Genomic DNA, 22,207 nt, shown 5'->3' on the forward strand with positions numbered 1-22,207 from the left:
TGCTCATTACAGTTCAACAGCCCTGTAATGAGCTGCAAATCACCGGTGCACTATTTTATCCATCAGGCTAAGAAAAACAGGTGTTTGTGGATGCCTGAGGAATGGGTACTCTCAGGCACTGAGGGGGTGGAAGCAGGTACTGCCACCTCTGAGAGGCATCTGCCAGTACCTTCACTGACTTGTGACCCAGCCATGCGGATCACCTACTCTGGTGTGCACAGGTGAGTACCCTAAAGATGGGACCGTGCTTATAATGCTATATAACGCTCAGGCATTGCCGACAACCTGCCTGTCCACAGGGAAATGATTCCATACACCTGGCAGACTAGTATGCAGCCATTAGGAAGATCAAGGTATTGGGATTGGCTGGCTCAGTCAGAAAAGCATGCAACTCTTGATCTCAGGGGTCGTGGGTTCAAGCTCCATGTTGGGTATAGGAATTCCAAAAAAAAAAATAAATAAACTTAAAAAAACAGATTAAGATATTGAATGGACAAAATCTACGACTTATTGTTTAGAAGGTAAAAAGCAAGTTGCTGAATAATGCAAGCAGTATGACACCATTTACTGTGGAGGAAACCCACAAATCAGCACTATGGATTTTTTTTTTTAAGTTTATTTACTTATGTTGAGAGAGAGTGTGTACATGCAGAGGCGCAGAGAGATGGGGACAGAGAGAATGTCAAGCAGGCTCAGCACTGTCAGCATAGGGCTCCGTCCCATGAACTGTGAGATCATGACCTGAGCCAAAATCAAGAGTCAGACGCTTAACCAACTGAGCCAACAAGTCTCCCCAGCATTATGGATTTCTAAGGATGTGTGTGTCTGTACATATACACATAAGTGTATCTTTATATATAAGTGCATAAAAGAGGTCTGAAAAGTGTTTTCTACCGAAATGACATAAAATGGTTATCTCTGGGAGATAGGTTTACCTATGTTGTTTGCATTTTTTTACTGCGAGAATATTAACATATTGAATACCCTTCAGGTATTGCACTTACAAGTCAAAGTTAACAAAGATCACTGGGTTAGGTGATTCTTAAGGCCCTGCCAACTCTAGAATTCTCTAGTTCTAAAGATGCAAAAAAAAAAATAAAATTAAAATACAATACAATACAATACAATATCTGAATTCAGTTGTTGGTGCATGATCTTACACAGAATGGGCAGGCCAAGGGGATTTCCTAAAAAGGAAAATATAACCCTGCCTAGAGATCAGAAAAAACTTTGGTTCCTCAAAGACTGAGAGTACAAAATAAAAATAAATATAATCATAACAAAGTAACAAACAAGAACAACAAATTTCCTGGAATATGCCAGGAGTGGAGCTGGGGTATGTGTTTGCAATTTCTTTGGCACATAGGATGTTATTACTGTTGGTCCTGTTTTTATATTGCTATTCTTATTATCACCAACACAGCAATCAAGGCCTCTGGATCTTACACGAGGAAGCATCTTGAAGCTGCCTAAATCCTCCCTGAAACATCAACTGTTCCCCAAGTGGACATTATAAAATGTCTTTTCCCATGTCCCTTTCTGTAGACTCCAAGAACTGTCTGTAGCTCTGTGTCAGCCTGACTCGCCCCTCCTGGTTTACAGTAAAGGGTTAAACTACACCCAAGGACATATAAAAGAAGCAGGAAGAATTGGGGAAGTTTGCTTGCTTACTAGGGAAGAGGCCACTTTGCTAGGGAAATGTTATGTGCCTGTCCCACTCTGAACCACATGCATTTAGAGGTTTCATGCAATTTCCGTGGATCTCAGCACTGGCTATGGCAGCAAAAAACTGGAAACCGTCTAAGTATCCCACAGGAGGAAATGTTTAAAGGAACTGGGGCACATCCAGGCTGCCATGGAGCCATTAAGAAAAAAAGATGAACTAGATCCACATTTACTAATATGGAAAGATATGCACCATCTCTTGTTTGCCAAGAAAAACTGGTTTCTGAAGACATAGATACATAATGCAATAAAAGTCCCTATTTATTTAGTCAAGTCTATATTTATAGTGAAATGCAGAAAAGACTAAAATACACACTAAGACCTTAACAGCAATTATATCTACACTTTCGCTGTTTTCTGCAAGGAACATGGATTACTTCCATAAGGAATCACACAAGTAACTGCCAAAGAAACATAGCTAAAAGTCCTAAACAAATCTCTCTGTCAAAAGGAATAGTTGCAGCTGGTCTCCCCTGACCAGTCGGATTCAGAGCCAGGGTTAGAGAAGAAAGGATGGGAAGGATGGAAATAATAATCAGCAATGCAGTAACATCCCCGAGGGTGGCATAATGCCCTTGCCCCCTGGAAGCTACCTTCCCAGACAGAATCCCAGCCTGCACCTCATGGCAGTCTTGTGAAGGGCAGCCAGGCAGGTAGGACAGTTCCCTAGTCTACTGGAGAAAAGCCCAAGGCTCCAAGAGCAAGGAGGTAACTTGCCTATAGACCTGCAGCAGCCAGGAACCGGCAGACCCCAAACTCAGACCAAGCCCGTCAAGCCCCAAGTTCCCTGCTCTTTTGTAAAAAGGAGAGCCAAACATAGAGTATGACCATGTGACCCAGCAATTCACTCCCAGGAGAAATGAACATGCATCCACACAGCAATTCATGTAGCATTATTTGCAAAAGCCAAAAGGGAGAAACCACCCCAAGGCGCGTCAACAGATGAACAAATAAAATGTGGTATGTCCATGCACTGGGTAGTATTCGGCAATAAATAAATTTATTCGACAATAAATTCACGCTTCTACATGCATGAATCTTGAAAACACTGCAATGAGAAGCCAGACACAAGAGACCCCATGTCACAGAATCCTATTTATATGAAAGGTCCAGAAAAGGCAAATCCATAGAGACTGAAAGCAGATTAGTGGTTGTAGGGGTTGGATGGGATGGGATGCTTGGGAGTTATGGCTGATAGATGCGGGGTTTCTTTTCAGGGCTAATGAAAACGCGCTAAAATTGATTATGGTCATGTGGATGCAAAATTGAATAACTATACTTAAAGCTGCTGAATTGGACATTTTCAGTGGTTAAACTGTATGTTATATGAACTATATTTCAATGAAGCTGCTAAAAACATAAAGTAAAATTGAAGAAGGGAGCCCCTGTACCCCAGCACATTTCCATAAAGGATTTGAGCATTTTATATGTACATATATATATATATGTATTTAATGTTTATTTATTTTCTTTTTTTTAAATTTTTTTTTAACGTTTATTTATTTTTGAGACAGAGAGAGACACAGCATGAACGGGGGAGGGTCAGAGAGAGAGAGAGACACAGAATCGGAAGCAGGCTCCAGGCTCTGAGCCATCAGCCCAGAGCCCGACGTGGGGCTCGAACTCACGGACCGCGAGACCATGACCTGAGCTGAAGTCGGACGCTCAACCGACTGAGCCACCCAGGCGCCCCTGTTTACTTATTTTCAGAGAGAGAGAGAGCACACAAGCAGGGAGGGGGCAGAGAGAGAGAGAGAGAGAGAGAGAGAGAGAGAGAGAGAGAATGAATCCCAAGCAGGCTCTACACTGCCAGTGCAGAGCCCAATGCAGGGCTCGAACCCATCAACCATGAGATCGTGACCTGAGCTGAAACCAAGAGTCAGACACTTAGCTGACTGAGTCACCCAGGCACCCTGGATTTGAGCATTTTAGCCCATGCACAGACTTCAGAAAGAGGAGTCCCTGTGGTCAGGCTTGAATCTCCTCAGCCTCATCCTGTTTTTCAGACAGCAGGTCACTGGGTGGCCTCCTGCCCACTGCCAGTGTCACCCTCTTTTTCCTTCATCTGCCTAGCAGGCCCTCATCTTGCTAGAAGTCCAAAGCTTTGTGGACACCGGATGCCTAACCTTCCCTGTCTGATTCTGCATTCTCAAAGCAGTGGGCAGAGCCCCAAAATGTTCATCACCTCTGGGTGTGCACAGAGCTTCCTGTGGTCACTAGTCAGGGACAGAAGCCCAAAGCTGCCAGGGTGGGGCTTCCTGGGGCTCAGATGGACAGGGATGCATCTCTTCCCAGTGAGTCATCAAAGGCTGGCATGTCCGTCTCATTCTGGGGTAATCGCTGCCTCTGACCAAGCTGTTAGAGCCACCCTTGGTGGGCTGAAAAGATGTGTAATCACCAAAGTCCACCAACAAGGGCATGGGAAGCAGATGTGCCCATACAGCGTGGGGACAGACATTGGTGCAGACTCTTTGAAGGACAGCCACCAATGTCCAGCTGTGTTCTTAAACATCCACCTCTGGGGATTTACCTGGCAGGTGCACCCTGCTTGGGCACAAGGACATATGCACAAAGATGTTTAAGGAAGAGATGTTTGTAGTAGCAGAAGACTGGAAACGACCTTCCTACCCATCCATGAGGGACTGACTCAGTATATTATGGGGCTTCCAGACATGATATTCAGCCATTACAAAACAACAAAATAAGCTCCACCATGTTGCCGTCATGATGAGCATCAAGTGATTAAGATCTCAGAGCCTCAGGGGCGCCTAGGTACCTCAGTCGGCTGAATGTCCGACTTCGGCTCAAGTCATGATCTCGCAGTTCGTGAGTTCGAGTCCCACGTCAGACTCTGTGCTGACAGCTCAGAGCCTGGAGCCTGCTTCAGATTCTGTGTTTCCCTCTCTCTCTACCCCTCCCCTGCTCTTGCTCTGTCTCTCCCTCTCTCTCAAAAATAAAGAAATATAAAAAAAATTTTTTTAATAAAAAAAAAGATCTCAGAGCCTCAAGTTTACTGTCTGCAAAACGCCCATCCTTACAGGACTGCTGTGTAGATTAAATGAATAAAGAGTGCAGGGCAGTGCCTGCCCAGCCCAGAGTGGCTGTTACACAAGTACTAGCTGATGCCAGCTCATACGCGCCAATGTGGGAAGACAGCCACAAGAGCGCAAGACAGGTCTGCAGGCAGCTAACGATTCCATAAAAAACGGGGGGGGGGGGGGGGGGGAGGGTCATATACATATAGATGTGTATATAGGCAAGGAACATTTCTGGAAGGACATCCCTAAGGGAAGCAGGTCTGAGGTGGGAGGCTGACTTTTCACTATTCCACTGATACAGTGTGAATTCTCTTTACCTTGTATACATATTATTTACATATTATAAAATATATGCATTTTATAGTCATTATTTTTTTAGTTTACTTATTTATTCTGAGACAGAGAACACGAGTGGGAGAGGGGCTGAAAGAGAGGAAGAGAGAGAAAGAATCCCAAATCGATGTGTGGCTCAAAATCACAAACTATGAGATCATGACCTGAGCCGAAGTCTGACGCTCAACCTACTGAGCCACCCAGGCACTGCTGAAATATATGCATTTTAAAGTTTGCTTAGCTATACATACAAGGAGACTTATTACAGCACTGTTTGTAAGCAAAAAAAAGAGCGGGGGGCGGGGGCGGATAATGAAAGTGTCCCCAAGAGGCGGAGTGGCTAAATAAATCCATGAACATCATGTGATGGAACATAATTCACTTAAAAAAAAAAAAAAAGAGGTGATCTATATGTGCTGATATAGACTGATCCCCAAGATACTCCCAGACCAGGAGAACAATTTCTTAAAATCAAATTTCCCACTTTACTAAAAAATTAAAAACACATATGCTTATTCTAGAAAGTGGAGAAATGACAGAGCAGTAGAAAGGAAATACAATCACTCCTAGTATCCAAAGGCAATCCCGGCTGGTGTGTTGATATACTTCCTTCCACACTTTTGTTCTGTGTGTGTATGTGTGTGCATGCACGTGCAAGTGTGTTTTAACAAAGCTATAACTGTACTCTATATTCTGCTATTTAAATTTAACTCCAGAGCAGAAGCACTTTCCCATGTTATAGTAAATTCTATAAATATCCTTGCTTGGCTGCCTGATATTCTATCAACAGGGTGGCCCCCTGAATGATTCCGCCACCATCCCCCCCACCCCACCCCCCCCCCCCCACCCCTCCGGGGAACTAGGCAGAAGGCAGTGACAGAACTGGACTGTTCACAATACATGCCCGGTACCTGCCAGGGTGGTGCCTCTCTGGAGGAACTCCAGGTGGCCATTTTGGTTGAACAAGCCAGGTTGCCATGTCAACAGTAAACAAAAAACACATTAGCTTTGAGGAGTGCCAGCACGAGTGAAGTTTGGAAAACTGAGCTGCTGTCCCCCTCTGAAGCTGCCACAGACCACAGGAACACCACAGAGCTTGCTTTCAGTTACCTAGGACGGTGGGCAACGAAGGGGCACAGTCTTGTCCATAAATGGTCATTCTACCAAGTATAGGGAATGGGAAGCGCAATGAGACACAGTCCCTAGCCTTGGAGGCAGCAGCTGACTCAGAGGATAACAGACACACACAGAGGTCTCCTATGATCCCCAGGGAATGCACAAGAGATAGCCAGGGCAGGGTGTCTTAAACCACACATCCTGAGGGAGCCAGGACAATCATTTTAACAGACTGGATCAACCATCAGTTTAAAGAGGTTTTAGGCCGAGGCGTGAAAAGGGAAGCCTATTCCAGGAGCAGGCAGAAGTGCGGGGTGAACAGAGCCCAGAAGGGTCCCTGGGGACCACAAGCACTCCTATCTTCGGTGAGGATTTTGAACTATGCCTCGTAGAAGTTTTAAGGAGAGGCTATTTATTACTTTGTTTGTTTGAGGGAGGGAAGGTGAGCTGGATGTTTTGCTTTATTTTTCTTCTAAAAACACCTTCTTCTGCACACAAGTAATACATATGTGTGGTTTAAATATTCCAAGTGTTTGGGGTGCCTGGGTGGCTCAGTCGGTTAAGTTTCTGACTCTTGATTTTGGCTCAGGTAATGATCTTACAGCTCGTGGGTTCAACCCCGCATCGGGCTCTGTGCTGACAGCGCAGAGCCTGTTGGGGATTCTCTCTCTCCCCCCACTCTCTGCCCCTCCCCCTTGTGCTCGCTCACTCTCTCTCTCTCGCAAAAATAAATAAACATTAAAAAAAAGTCCCAAATGTTTAAAAATATATATAACATAAAGTCCCCCACAGTGGCATCCTCTCCCCCAGAGAGAATCACCATTAACCGTTGGGTGCAAATTCCTCCAGCAGTTTTTGTGATGCCAATACTAAGATGTGTGTATAGTTTTTTGCATAAATATGAGATTGTATTATATTTCAGCTTGCTTTTTTATGTAACAGTGTATAAAAATAAAAATAGCTAACATTTTTTGTGCTAATTATGGACCCATTACTATCCCTCCGCTTTTCATGGATTTTCCCTCCAAATATATATATATATACATCTTGGCACAGTTTTCAAGTCAAATTACATATAAACATCATCTTTGTTTTAATGTAAATACACTGTTCTCTTAGGACCATGGTTTATCATTTAAATAAGCCCCTCTTGATAGACCTCTGAGCTACGTCCATTTTTTCTTTATTACAAACAATACTGCAACATCTTTGAATATGTAAACTTGAACACTTGTACAAATACTTCTATACTGTTTTTTTAAAATTTTTTATTGTTTGAGAGAGAGAGGCAGACAGACAGAGACAGTGCAAGTGGGGGAAGGGCAGAGAGAGAATCCCAAGCAGGCTCCGAACAGTCAGTGCAGAGCCTGAAGCGGGGCTCAAACTCATGAAACTGAAATCATGACCTGAGCCAAAACCAAGAGTCAGATGCTTCTCTGACTGAGCCACCCAGGCGTCCCTCTTCCATACTGGTTCTAAACTGAAGTGGGTACCCTCCTATATGGGCTTTGCAAACACATAATGGGAAACATTTTGGATTGTCGTAAGGAACAGGGGGGAAATGCAGCTCTTAGTGGGCAGGGGTCAGACCTGCTGAATAACCTATAATAGAATGGACAGTCCCACCCAACAAAGAATTGTCCTTCCCCCAATGCCAACAGTACCCCAGTGGGAACACTTGGGCTGAGGAAGAGTCTCCAGAGATCAAATTGCCATCTGAGGTATATTTTTTATTTTAAGGACTATTGTCAAGTGGCCCACAGGGGTTTATGTTTTACATAAATACTGTCCTTTATCAAGAGGGCACCCACAGTGAAGTCAGTTGAGTAGTCTCCCACCCGTCCCCCCTGCCCAATTCTGAAGCAAGTACTTACTGTGTGCAGAGCATGGCCCCAGGTACTGGGGATGAGTGATAAACGCCACAGTGCCCTGCCCTCATGAGGCTCACATTCTAAAGCCACGGACAGACAGACAAACCTCCCGTCTGCGCTTCCTTTATAAAGGCTTCACCATACTACATTTTGTGGTCAGGGATTGGCCGTCTGTGTCTGAGGCCTTTCAGTTCCTGGGCCCTCTCAGTGTCTTCCCAAAAGCCTCAACTGGGCTCATGGGGCCAGCTGCCAGGTCTGCCCCCCAAGGAAGCCACCAGGATCCTCCTTCCCTGAGGCAGTCCCCTCTTGTGCGACACCCCCCCCCCCCCAATCCCATGCACTGGACAGAAATGACTGAGTCAGAGAGAGAGAATGCCTGACCCAGGCTGGGCGAAGCAGATATTTGCCCCTTGCAATTGGGACAGAGAAGGTCAAGTCTGTCTTTGCACATGGCTCCATCTGTAATGAGGGGACACTGGGGCCATAGGGGTCTATCTTCCCACTGTCTAGAATGAGGCAGAGAAGAATAAAGGATAGGGAAAGAGAGACAGGGAGAGACAGTCCTGCTATCTCCTGGTTCCTAGACCTGTGCCCTGAGAGACCAGACATTACTTCTCTCCCTGGGTCCCCAGAAATACTCCTGGACTGTTATAATGGATACCCTTCCTCCCTTCAGCTGGCATGAGCTGGTTTCTGATTCACAGGCCCTGAGCCCTGCAGCCCCCGCTGGTTCCCGGATTCCCTCACATGTGGTACAGGATTCCTCAGGGATCCGTGTTTCCTCAAGCCTCCGTGACCCACAGTGAACAGACAGGAGTGCCAGACTGCTCTCCTGCCCTCCCTGGGCTGCCCTCCATGGGGCTGGGTCTGAGTTTCAGAGGCTGGCTCGGTACGGGAAAAGCAGGGCAAGCCTCAGTCTGACCCCTCGGGGGCCCCCAACCTCAGAGGGGACCCACAGGGCTATTTCTGGAGCTGCCTGTCCCACAGAGACTTAAGCTAGAACTCTGGCCCCGATAGGAAAAAAAAAAATCCAACTGTCCAAGAACTAGAATTATTAATCTTTTTTTTTTTTTTTTTTTTTTAAGAGAGCATGAGCAGGGGAGAGGGGCAGAGGGAGAGAGAGAATCTTAAGCAGGCTCCATGTTCAGTACAGAGCCTGAGGCAGGGCTCAATCCCATGACCCTGGGATCATGACATGAGCCAAAATCAAAAGTCAGATTGTTCAGCTGACTGAGCCACCCAGGAGTCCCTAGAATCATTAATTTTCTAAAAACAGATTAATTTTGAAGTTACAGAAGAATGACTCCAATTCTAAATCCCAAAGTGGTAATTCGCATTTTGCTTATGGTACTAACAGATACCTTCTGTTGGTAGGCATTAAATTAAATCAGGATAACATTATTGCATTTAAAATTTTTGGGGGGCGCCTGACTGGCTCAGCTGGGAGAGCATGTGACTCTTGATCGCGGGGTCATGAGTTTGAATTTTTTTTTTTTTAACGTTTATTCGTTTCTGAAAGACAGAGAGAGACAGAGCCCGAGCAGGGGAGGGGCAGAGAGAGAGGGAGACACAGAATCTGAAGCAGGCTCCAGGCTCCAAGCTGTCAGCACAGAGACTGATATGGGGCTCGAACCCACAAACCACGAGATCATGACCTCAGCCAAAGTGGGACGTTATACCGACAGCCATCCAGGCACCCCTCTGGGTCATGAGTTTGAGCCCCACATTGGGCATAGAGATTACTAACTAATAAAATGAAATGTTTTTCATCACCAGTTATTATACAAAAGCCCGATGATGTTCATCTTTCCCCTACCCCTTTAGACCAGCTTTGCCCTGGCATGAAGACAAATCCTGAACAAAGTAAGTACGCTTTTCCTCAATCCAGAAGGTTGCCTAACCCCAAGCATGGTTTTTAAAAAAAATTTTATTAAGATTTTTATTTTAATTCCAGTATAGTTAACATACAGTGTTATATTAAGGCAGTGGCTTTTCTTTACTACAACCAACATGAAGAACTACATTTTACATCAGGTACCTGGACCCACATACACACACATCAGGGATGAAATGCAAACATTTACATGATTAGAGCCTGGCCGACAACAACCAACTGGGTCACCACATCTACACATGTGAACGTGTGTGAGCATAGGTACCAAAAAATAAGATCTTTACAATTTGCACTGGTCTCCAGGATGTCCTGGTCTATTCTCTACTGTTGCAATTTTTTAAAAGTTGGTCAAGGTTTTCATGACCCAGCAGTGGGTCCGAAGCAGCTATTTGAAAAACACCTCTCCAGGGGTGCCTGGGTGGCTCAGTCGGTTGAGCGTCCGACTTTAGCTCAGGTCATGATCTCATGGTTCGTGAGTTCGAGCCCCGAGTCAGGCTCTGTGCTGACGGCTCAGAGCCTGGAGCCTGCTTCGGATTCTGTGTCTCCCTCTCTCTCTGCCCCTCCCCCACTCATATTCTGTCTCTCTCTCAAAAATAAATAAACATTAAAAAAAATGTTTTTGTTTTGTTTTGTTTTGTTTTGTTTTAGAAAAACACCTCTAAAGTAATGAGACTTGTTTTAAGCCAACAAAAACCTCCCAGCCTTACAGGCGTATCTGCCAATCTCCAGGGCTCAGAGTGCTGCCCAGGGGAGGGAAACACAGAGACGACCCCAGTCAGTGACCCCACTTCCCCATCCCTTGCGGCAGGTGGGCCGGGGTGGAGTGGGCGGTCCACTCACCTTAAAGTGGAAGGAGCTTGCAGGGGACCCACTGGAGCCATACTGCTCGCTCTTCGTTAGGTTGCTGTAGTAGTTATTAACTTTGGAATTGACATTCTGGTGTGACCTAGGGTCATCAGTGATGGGGCAGATGAAGTAACTTTCCTCATCGTCGCTGTCGGCCTCGGAATCACCGTCGTGACCAGCCCGGGGGGTCTGGCCGCCATCAACACCTTCCAGGCGAAAAATGAGGTCTTCGTCTGCCATCTTCCTGGGATGCCCGTGTTACCCAAGGGGTGGGCGGCACAGCCAGAGTTATAGTGTAAATGCAGCAGTGTGCGTCCTGCAAAGGGAAGCAAGACAATGGGTGCCGGGGTCCAGGGAGTCAGAACTCGCTGTGCACCTTACTGCGGTGAATGCCCCTGGTGACAAAGAGTTGGCACCCTCCAAGTGAAAACTACAGCTATCTTTTGGGGAGGCACCTGGCAGGCGGCATCTAAGAACATTTTTAATGTACAAACCCGTCGACCCAGTAATTCCACTTCGAAGAACTCTGTTTGAAATAAGGCAGGGAAAATAAATGCTTCTTAAGCAACTAGGGCGATCGTTTTAGAACATAAAGTAGATTAAATCATTCCCCTGCTTAACACCCTCCGGGAGCTTCTCTCCCCATTATTAATAAAATGTAAATGACTGGGGCGCCTGGGTGGCTCAGTCAGCTGAACGTCTGACTACGGCTCAGGTCATGATCTCATGGTTTGTGAGTTTGAGCCCCGCGTCGGGCTCTGTGCTGACAGCTCAGAGCCTGGAGCCTGCTTCGGATTCTGTGTCTCCCTCTCTCTCTGCCCCTCCCCTGCTCACGCTCTGTCTCTCCCTCTCTAAATAAACAAACAAACAAACAAACAAACAAACATTTTTTAAAGATTGAAAAAAAACATAAACAGCTTTTAAGGCTACAAGGCCAGCCTTAGTCTGGCCCCTGCCCACTTATCCTCTGGCCTTGGCAGCTCTTCAAGGCCCACTGGCTTGCTTTCTGTTTGGTGAACACGGGGAGCCCATTTCTACCCCAGGGCCTTTGTACTTGCTATTCCCTGTGCCTGGAACAATCTTCCCAACCTTCCAACAGTGGGTTCTTTCTCATCAGTTGGATCCTAGCTCAATAGTCGCCTCTCTAGAGAAATATTCTCCAGCCCCTCAATTCAAAGAACTCCTCTCATATACATATCCAGTTACTCCTTAGCACATCTGCTTTATTCTCATCACAGAGATATTCCTAAGCTGAAACCTCTTTTACTTTTTTACTGTCTGTATCCCCAGTGCCTCAAAGAGTACCTGGCAGAGAGTGGGCACTCAATACACGCCCCCAGAATGGTTGTGTGCCCTAAACAATGTTCTCCTTAGCATAATCAGTAACAGCAAAAAAATGGTAACAGCCCACAATGTCCACCAGTGGAAGCATGTCAAATTAATTAGAGTTTTCTATACCATGAACTGCTGTGTGACTGTTAGAAGAAAGGGGAAACTCTAGATACATACAGACATGCAAAAACAAACAAAAAAAAAAGTTCAGCAAGACTGTAGGATACAAAAATCAATAGTATTTCTACACATTAGGAATGAAAAATTCAAAAATGAAATTAAGAAAACAAGCTCACCTATTAAGAACTTCAAAAAGAATACTTGGGAATAAATTTAATAAAAGAAGTACATGACTCATACACTGAGAAGCACAGCATGTTGAAAGAAATTAAAGACCTAAAAAAATGGGAAGATATTCTGTGTTCACAGATCAGAGGATGATTTAATATTGCTAAGATACCCATACTCCCCAAATTGATCTACAGACTCAAACCGATCACTATCAAAATCCTAGTGGCTTCTTTGAACAAATTAACAAATGGGTCCTAAAGTTCATATGGAAATTCAAGGGTCCCAAAATAGCCAAAACAGTCTTGAGAAAAGAGGAACAAAGTTGAAGGAGTCACACTTCCTGAGTTCAAAACTTGCTACGGTAGCTGCGGTAATCAAGACAGTTGGTATTGGTGTAAGGATAGACACAGATCAATGGAATAGATTTCAGAGTCCGGAAATGAGCACTCACATTTAGAACCATTGATTTTGACAAGGGAGCCAAGACCATTCAATGCAGAAAGAATAATCTTTTCAACAAAGGGCGCTGGGACAAGTGAATATACGTGGCAAAAGAATGAAATTGACCCCCTTCCTTACACCCATCATAGGAAATAACTAAAAATAGATCAAAGACTTAAATATAAAAGCTACGACATTACTTAACCCTTAGAAAACAATATGGGAGAAAATCTTGTGATGTGGGTTAGGCAAAGCCTTCTTAGATAGGACACCAACAGCACGAGCAACAAAAGAACAGATAAATTAGGCACCATCAATACTAAACATTTGTGGGACGCCTGGGTGGCTCAGTCAGTTGAGTGTCCAACTCTTGATTTTGGGTCGGGTTATGATCTCACAGTTCGTGAGATCGAGCCACGCGTCGGGCTCTGCCCTGACAGTATGGATCCTGCTTGGGATTCTCTCTCCATCTCTCTCTGCTCTTCTCCCACATTCTCTTTCTCTCAAAATAAATATTATACAACTGAACAATAAAATAACAAATAACCCAAATAAAAAGTGGGCAAAGGGCTTGAATGAATTTTAACAGACATTACTCTAAACAAGATATACTCGTGACCAATAAGCCCGTGAAAGATGCTCAACATCATTAGCCATTAGGGAAATGCAAGTCAAAGCCACCCACTAGGAGGGATCAATTTTTTTAAAACCCAATAAATAACAAATGTTGGCAAGGGTACGGAGAAATTGAAACTCTCATACACTGTTGGTAGGAATGTAAAATGGTGCAACCACTTTGGAAAATAGTCTCACAGTTCCTCAAAAAGTTAACCACAGAATTACCATATGATCCAGCAATTCCACTCCTGGGTACACATCCAAGGGAAATGAAAACATTCACATAAAAACTTGTACACATATGTTCATAGAAGTGTTATCTGTAATAGCCAAATGGGGAAACAAACCCAAATGCCCATCAGCTAATGAATGGATAAACAAAATGTGGCGTATCCATACAATGGAATGCTATAATAGTCACAAAAAGGAAGGACTGACACAGGGTGAACCTTAAAAGCATTATGCTAAGTGAGAGAATCTAACCACAAAAGACCATGTATTGAATGAATCCATTTACACGAAATACCCAGAGAAGGCAAATCTATACAGATGGAAAGTACAGGAGTGATTGCCTATGGATGGGGGAGGGGAGAGTTGCGGGGGCGGGAAATGGGGAACAATTGCTAACGTGTTTCTTTGGAGTTGGTGAAAATGTTCTAAAACTGCGTCTTGATTGCATGACTGCCAATATATTAAAAACCGTTGAATTGTACTTTACATGGATAGATTATAAGGTTTGAGAATTATATTTTAATAAAGCTAAGGTTAAAAAAAAGTCAGAAAAAACTGTGACACTTATGTTTTTTAAGATTTTACTTTCAAGTAATCTTTACACCCAATGTGGGATTCCAACTCACAACCCCGAGGTCAAGAGTCACACGCTCTACTGACTGAGCCAGCCAGGCACCCCACAAAACTGTCGCATTTAAAAAGCAAGTTGAGGGGCGCCTGGGTGGTGCAGTCGGTTAAGCGTCCAACTTCAGCCAGGTCACAATCTTGCGGTCGGTGAGTTCGAGCCCCGCGTCGGGCTCTGGGCTGATGGCTCAGAGCCTGGAGCCTGTTTCGGATTCTGTGTCTCCCTCTCTCTCTGCCCCTCCCCCGTTCATGCTCTGGCTCTCTCTGTCCCAAAAATAAATAAACGTTGAAAAAAAAATAAAAAATAAAAAATAAAAAAAATAAAAATAAAAAGCAAGTTGAGGGGTGCCTGGGTGGCTCAGTCAGATGAGCGGCCGACTTCGGCTCAGGTCACAATCTCGCGGTCCGTGAGTTCGAGCCCCGCGTTGGGCTCTGTGCTGACAGCTCAGAGCCTGGAGCCTGCTTCACATTCTGTGTCTCCCTCTCTCTCTGCCCCTTCCCTGCTCATGCTGTGTCTCTCTCTGTCTCAAAAATAAATAAACATTAAAAAAAATTTTTTTTTTTTTAATAAAAAGCAAGTTGAAGAATATCAGGTCTATTATGGTGAAAAGAAAAAGGACATTTGTAGATGGGTTGAGACTTCCCTCAAGGACCCCTAGGAGCTCTACCAACACAGGGATGGCAGTGATAATGGAAGCTGGAAGGTGGGGGTGGTGGGAACTTTGAAGAACTTTGTACAGAGGTGCCTGGGTGGTTCTGTCAGTTTAGTGGTTGACTCTTGATTTTGACTCAGGTCATGATCCCAGGGTTGTGGGATTGAGCCCTACAATGGGCTCTACACTGAGTGTGGAGCCTGCTTGGTTGGGATTCTCCCTCAACCAATCTCTCTCTCTCTCTCTCTCTCTCTCTCTCTCTCTCTCTCTCTCTCTCTCCCCACGCCTCCCCCACTTGTGCACACACACAAACGCTCTCAAAATAAATCTGTAAAAAAAAAAAAAGAACTTTGTACACTTCTACACTGTGTTAACTTTTCACAAGCTGAGTTGCTTTCAATATAAAATAATAAATAAACGAAACACTTTAAAAATTTTTTTAGATCAAGGTAATACTTTTTTAGATCAATCTAATGGCTCCTTCCATCTGCAGGCAGCCTCCTAGATCTGAGGCTCTGGCACTTTCTTAACAGCTATCATAGCAGGGAATATATTTCTATCCTAACTTGGTACGCACAAAATGCAAATTAAAATGTGAGGAAACTGTACTTAGCTTCACTTTGTACAACGTGCTCTGCTATGTTCTACTCCACTCATTTTTGTTTTGCTTTACTTCCTTCTCATTCTTTTCCCTTAAGGCACCACCCACAGGGATTTCTTGAAAATCGGCCGCCCCAGGTGTCTACTGCAGAGTTGTTTCTTACCCTGTGGGCAGGACGCAGTCACGGTCAGGAGCCAATGCCTGAACCACCTGACCCTGCTGGTTACCAAAACCTGCCCTGGGCCCTGGGTCCACTCCTCCCCCTCTCGGCAGCTCCCAGCCCCAGCGCCTGCTCTGCCCCCGTCAGCCCTTGGCCGGAACCTCTGCTGACCAAGGCAGCGTGGTGTCTGGGGCTGCCAGGGGACCCAGCCCAGTCACTGGCCTCTGGGGGCTGGGACGGTGCTGGGGAGGGGCCAGAACCTCAGCTTCAGCCCACAGGCTTCCAGGCAGTGTAGTCCAGGGGCTAAGAGCCTGCTCGCAGGTACAAATCCCAGCTGTGCTGCTGATGACCTGGACTAAACTAATTCAGCTCCCTGACGTCCCCATTCGTGAGGGGAGCTGAGGGAGGGGAAGTGGCCTGACGTTCCAGAGCCAGTTCACAGGGTAATTATGACCAGAGCCACAGACCCGACATTCTCCTTGACCCTGGGAAACAAAAGGAGCTGCAGACAAGCAGCTGCGACCCTGCCTGGCACAGCGCCTTGCACTCAGCAGGCACGTGATGCGTATTCCAGAACTGAGCGAGGATGTTTTATGGTTTTTCCGTTGTCATAAATTTGCTCTTAAGGCAGCTGTGACAGTGCCTGCGAACTGTCCCCCAACAGCTGTTCTCTCCTTCTTAATAACAACCACTGGTTTTTTGGCTAAACACATGGCCACTCAAAATAAGGTCCTTTGCAGTTAGGTGTGACCATGTGTCCAAGTTCTGGCCAAGCGGATATAAACAGACGGGCTGTTTTCAACTTTAGGGAAGAGTTTTTAAAGGGAGGGAGTGTGCCCTTCTGGACTCTTCCTCCTTCCTGCTGGCTGGAATGGAGGTGTGATGGCTGGAACTCAAGCAGCTATATTTAACCAAGAAGAAGAAACCATATGCTGTGGATGGCAGAGCCATGAGACAGAGGGAGCCTAGGGCAGCATTATCTTCCATCATGGGCCAGTATAACAGCCCTGGACTCACAATCTTCAGACTTGACTATCTCAACTTATAATATCTACTATAATTCACCCCCACACTACTTGCTAATTCTATCTAGTCCAGTAACCCCATCTCTCCCCCAAAAAGTCACATCACATCTCTTACGACAAGTCAAGGCCTGGATAGGATCAGCCTGGGAAAACCAAGGCCTTAGTCCAGAGTCCAGACTTGGCAACTACTCCCACATTCGCCCAGGAAGACTGGGCCCTGGAGGCTGCCGGATTCCCCTAGGCAGGCAAGGAGCCCTCAATGGCCCATAACTCAGGCCCACGATGCCTGTTCCAACACCAGCCAGAGCCCCGGCCTCCCAGGAATCTCCATCCGACTTGGACTTCCCTTGGCCCACAGGGGCCTGCTCCTGTTGGCAAAGAGGCTGAGACCAACAGCAGCACCCCAGCTAAGACATCAGGATTCTCTGGAAGGTTTCCTTTGCCCTTGCTCTGGAACCCACATCTTCCCCTCCGAGTCCCTGACACACCCTGGGAAAATATTTGTATAGAGAGGTAGTTGGGTGGAATTCTGAGTCAGACCCAACTTCAAGCCCCCACTCTGCCTCTTACTAGCTGTGTAACATTACCTCTCAAACCTTAGCTTCCTTGCGATAATGCGGGAGGCAGTATTCTCACCGTTAACCTCACAGCACTCGCACAGAGCAAGCACTAAGATACAGAACTATTATCATCATCATCATTTTTATTTTCCTAAATAAAGGGGGCTGAACCTTGGGTCCCAGCCACGCTGGTAACCTGGATACCTGGTTAGCAGCCAAGCCAAGCTTCTTCAGGGGTCCTGGGGGAACAGGCTATTTTAGACTCTGGCCAGAGAACCACTGCTCTTACTGAGTCTCTATAAAAGGTTCCTCTGGCAGTGGCTGGGACAGAAAACAATGTTTGCAATGCCCAGGTCAAGGCCTGTGGGCCAGGCCACAGTGACCTCTGGTCTTCCTTGGGGCTCCCTTCCCGCCCCCGCCACCCCCCCCCCCCCCCCCCAGGGCTGCCTTGCTACCTGTAGAAGTGAACTGCCGGCCACTCCCAGGAGTCAGCATCCCAGAGCTGATATTGTCCACGTGATGTGGCCAGCGCACACACACTACCACATGCCCAGCACGGCAGAACCCACCGGGTCGTCAATTGCACCGCCCCGAACAGGGTGACTTGGGGGCCACCTTGGGTCACACACCTGTTTCTGTTCCAGGATCTGTCCCTCCCCCATGTTCTGTGATTGAAGATGCACCATCAGGGAACAGGGTGTGTCACATGACCCAGGTCTAAGCCAATCACAGCATTCAGGCACCTGGCCACAGTGATTGGCTCACAGGTGAGCATGTGACTCAAGCTAACCAATCTGGCCCAATCCCAGGTAAGCCAGGGGTTTTAGTCTGAGAGACTAGAGAAGGTCATCCGTTTGTGTAGGATGTAAATCAGAGACAGGGGCTGAGGCCACCAGAGAACAAAGGTGATGATTGGCAGAAAGCAGAACAAGAGATTTAGAGACAAACAAATAGTGGTGATATCATTTGAGACCATGAATCCAAACATGCCTGACACTGCCCCTTTTTAGGGGGTCTGGGGATGACTTAGCTGATTATACACAAGTTTTTCTCACCTGCATTATGAAGAGTCCAAAACCCAGCCAGCACTTAGAGCCACTATGTATTATTTCTTATAATTAAAAAAGTTTCAGTAAACCCCATGGTTAAAAATAACGGCATTTTCCTATTGAGTCCATGGTGTATGACCGTACAGGTGGGGTACTGCTCAACTTTAGTTTACAACCTTTGCAAGAGGACAGGGCAGCCCTGCTTCCCACCTCCAGAGGCAACCACTTCCAATTATTCTAGATGTTACTTCAGGTAGATACTGCCACATCCCTAAATAACATGGTTTCTCTGCCATTTCTTACTTTGCCTATTTGGGTCCTTATATATTGATTTCCTGGTGTGATAAATGAGACTTGAGCTTCCCTTGAACTTCCCACTTCCCTTCCACACTCCACCACCCCCAGGTCCTCTCCTGGTTCCTTTAGATCTCATGCCAAGAATGCTGTCTTATTCCACCAAGCAGAAGGAGCTATGGGTTTCTTACAGGTTAGCATGAGTTCATCTCACCAAGGGAGGTAAGCAAAGATGTGGCTTTTGTGCTGCAAATGAGTGGTAAGAAAGAGGAAGATACTTTCGTTCCTGTGGAAGATGCGTAATTTTTACTGAAATGAGATAGATAAGTAACACATGTAGACAGCTTCCGGTGTCCCAGGTGCCACGCTATGTACTCAACATGGACTCTTATCTGGCAATGACGGGAACTGCCGGGCAAAGAAGTGCCCAGCCTGCTTGCGATGGGGTACCTTGGGGAGGAGGGGTGAGCAGGGGCAGGATGCCCTGGGCTGCAACCCCGGCTTGTTCCAAGGGTATCTTGGGCTGTAGCAGGAGTCCTCAGTTTCCTTCAAACCAGAAAGGAAAAACTATCTTGAAGACACATCTGCACTCTCGTGTTCACTGCAGCATTATTTACAATAGTCAACGTATGGAAACCACCTAAGAGATGGATGAATGGATAAAGAAAATCTGGCGTACATATACAATGGAATGTTATACAGTCTTAAAAAAAGGAAAGCAATCCTGCCATTTGCAAAAACATGAATGAACCTGGAGGACATTACGTTCAGTGAAATATGCCAGACATAGGAAGACAAACATTTTGTGATGTCACGAAAAAGAAAACAAAACAAAACAAAAACACCCCCAAAGACACCAAAGTCATAAAAACAGAAAGTCAGATGGTAGTTGTCCAGGGCTGGGAGGTGGAGGAAATAGGAAGATGTTGGTCAAAGGGTACAAAGTTTCAGTTGTGCAAGATGAGTAAGTCCTGGGAATGTAATGTACAGCTCGGCGACTATAGTTAGTAATACTCTACTGTATACTGGAAATTCACTGAGAGAATAGATTTTTCTAAAGTTTATGTAAGTATCTCTACACCCAAAGTGGGGCTTGAACTCAAGACCTGGAGATCAAGAGTCCCATGCTCTTCAGACTGAGCCAGCCAGGTGCCCGGAGAAAAGATCTTAATTATTCTCACACAAACATAAAAAACTTAGGTAACTATGTGAGTCGATAAATATGTTAATTAGGTTCACTGTGGTAATCATTTCACAACGCATACGTATACCAAGCCGTCATGTTGGACACGTTTAATACGTAGTTTTTATTTGTCAATTATATCTCGATAAATCTGGTGGAAAAATTTAATAAAAATCAAAGCCAAAATAGGGGCTGAGAAGCTGTGCTCTGCAGCTGCAGGGCCTGGTTTGAATCCCAGCTTCCCCATTAGGAGCCAAAGTGCTGTCCTAAGGGTAAGCTGAGCCTTCCTGGAGTCTGTGTCCCCCACAGCACCTGGCCCTGGCAGGACTCAATGGTGCTAATCAAATACCTTTCTGGGCTGGGTTTTATTTATTTACTGAGGGTGGGGATAGTAACAGAGGTGACGAGCTCAGGTCGGTGTCTTATTAATGTCTATAACCCCAGCATGTGGTAGGTGCTCATGAAAAAATATTTAAACTATTGTGCAAAAATGAGAGAGTTTATATGAGAATGTCAGGATAAAAGGACTGATTTGCAGATGTCTACACCCACCTGCCCTGCCCTGAAGAACCATTCACACCAAGTTCCCACCTCCCTGCCCTGGCACCCCACGGGCCCTCTTTCTGAAACGCCTCTCCTATCTGCTGCCAAACCCCTTGGTTCCCTTCAAAATCCAGCTCGAATTTTTACTCCTTCTAGAAAGTCTCCCCTAGGTGGTGTCCTCATCTGTGAAACAGAGGACCAACAGTACGGACCCCTGGAGATGTTTGAGGAATCAGTGAGATCCAGCATGTGATGCCTGACAGAGAACTGGAGCTCAAAAGTATTGGTTGTTATTGTGACCACCCCCCAAGCCCCACTCCCTAAGTCACTTTGCTCCTGCCAGGCTCTCCAGAAGCATTGCCATTATACCCAGAGGCTGAACATTCTATGTGGTGGGCAGAAACTGGCCCTCCAAAAGATGTCCACATCCTAATCTCCAGTATCTGTGACTATGCTCCCTTACATGGTAAAAGTCACCCTGGGAATGTGATCTTGAGATGGAGAGATTCTCCTGGAAAATCCAATGTACTGTATATAATCACAAGGGTCCTTATAAAAAGGAGGCAGGAGGGTCAGAGCTAAAGAGACATGATAATGGAAGCAGGGGTCCTAGAGAAAGATTTGAAGATGCCATGCAGCTGGCTTTGAACATGGAGAATGGGGCCACAAGCCAAGAAATGCAGTCGGTCCCTAGAAGCTGGAAAAGGCAGGGAAATAGATTTCTCCTAGAGTCTCCAGAAGGAACTGAGCCCTCGACTTTTGAACATGAAAAAAAAATTTTTTTATGTTTATTATTGTTGAGAGAGAGAGAGAGACAGACAGACAGACAGACAGAGAGCAAGCAGGGGAGGGGCAGAGAAAGAAGGAGACACAGAATCCAAAGCAGGCTCCAGGCTCCGAGCTGTCAGCACAGAGCCCGAAGCACGGCTTGAACTCATGAACCGCGAGATCATGACCTGAACTGAAGTCGGCCGCTTAACCAACTGAGCCACCCAGGTGCCCCTTGAACTTTTTTGTAATGTTTTATTTTTATTTTTGAGAGAGAGAGCGTGAGTACGGGAGGGGCAGAGGGGGAAGCAGAGGATCTGAAGCAGGCTCTGTGCTGACAGCAGCGAGCCTGACGCGGGGCTCAAACTCACAAACCGTGAGATCACGCCCTGAACCAAAGTCAGACAGTCAACCGACTGAGTGAGCCACCCATGTGCCCCTTGACTTTTGAACTTCTGACCTCCAGAACCATAAGAAATTTGTGTTAAGCGTGTGGTGATTTGCTATAGGAGCAATGGGAAACAAATGTAGCCTAGAACAGTGGCCCTAAACACTGGGGCACTTTTGCCCCTTCAGGAGACATTTTGGCAATGTCTGGAGACGTTTTTGGTTGTCACAACCCTCCGAGTACACCTGGTATCTAGTGAATAGTGTACCGAGTGCACCAGGGATGCTGCTTGACACTCTACAGTGCACAGCACAGGCCCCACAACCCAGAAGTATTCAGCTCAGAATGTTAATAGTTCTGAGAAACCCCACTTTAGAAAGATTCTGGGGGAAGCTCTAGGAGCTTCCCCTGACCCACTCCCCCTCCTCTCCTCTTTAAAAGCAGATCTCCATGCATACCTGTCCTGGTGTTTCTTTTGAACTGAAGAAATAAACTTACTCACTGATGAGAACAGCACCCCGCGGCTGAACCCAAGGAGAGAAGTCAACGTTTGCTCCACTGAGGCTCATAAAAAGATCACTGCGGCACATACGCCGTGCTTTGTGCATATAAAACTGTCATGG

The 22,207-nt window shown here is 46.0% G+C and overlaps 1 protein-coding gene across 4 annotated transcripts in view; it reads right to left on the reverse strand.

The window, feature by feature from the left end:
• The window catches only part of EEF2K (eukaryotic elongation factor 2 kinase), a 71,430-nt gene that overhangs the window by 36,488 nt on the left and 12,735 nt on the right, over positions 1-22,207 (reverse strand). For 2 of the 4 annotated variants that reach the window (XM_047837753.1, XM_047837751.1), the window contains exon 2: positions 10,818-11,139. In XM_047837753.1, the coding sequence (XP_047693709.1) occupies positions 10,818-11,063 (246 nt within the window). In that variant the 5' untranslated portion in view covers positions 11,064-11,139. Of the gene's footprint in view, positions 1-10,817; positions 11,140-17,814; positions 17,836-17,988; positions 18,050-22,207 lie in introns of those variants that run through there. The other 2 variants (XM_047837752.1, XM_047837754.1) reach the window with 2 other exon arrangements.

The sequence above is a fragment of the Prionailurus viverrinus genome, chromosome E3, assembly GCF_022837055.1.
Source record: "Prionailurus viverrinus isolate Anna chromosome E3, UM_Priviv_1.0, whole genome shotgun sequence".
Lineage (NCBI taxonomy): Eukaryota > Metazoa > Chordata > Mammalia > Carnivora > Felidae > Prionailurus > Prionailurus viverrinus.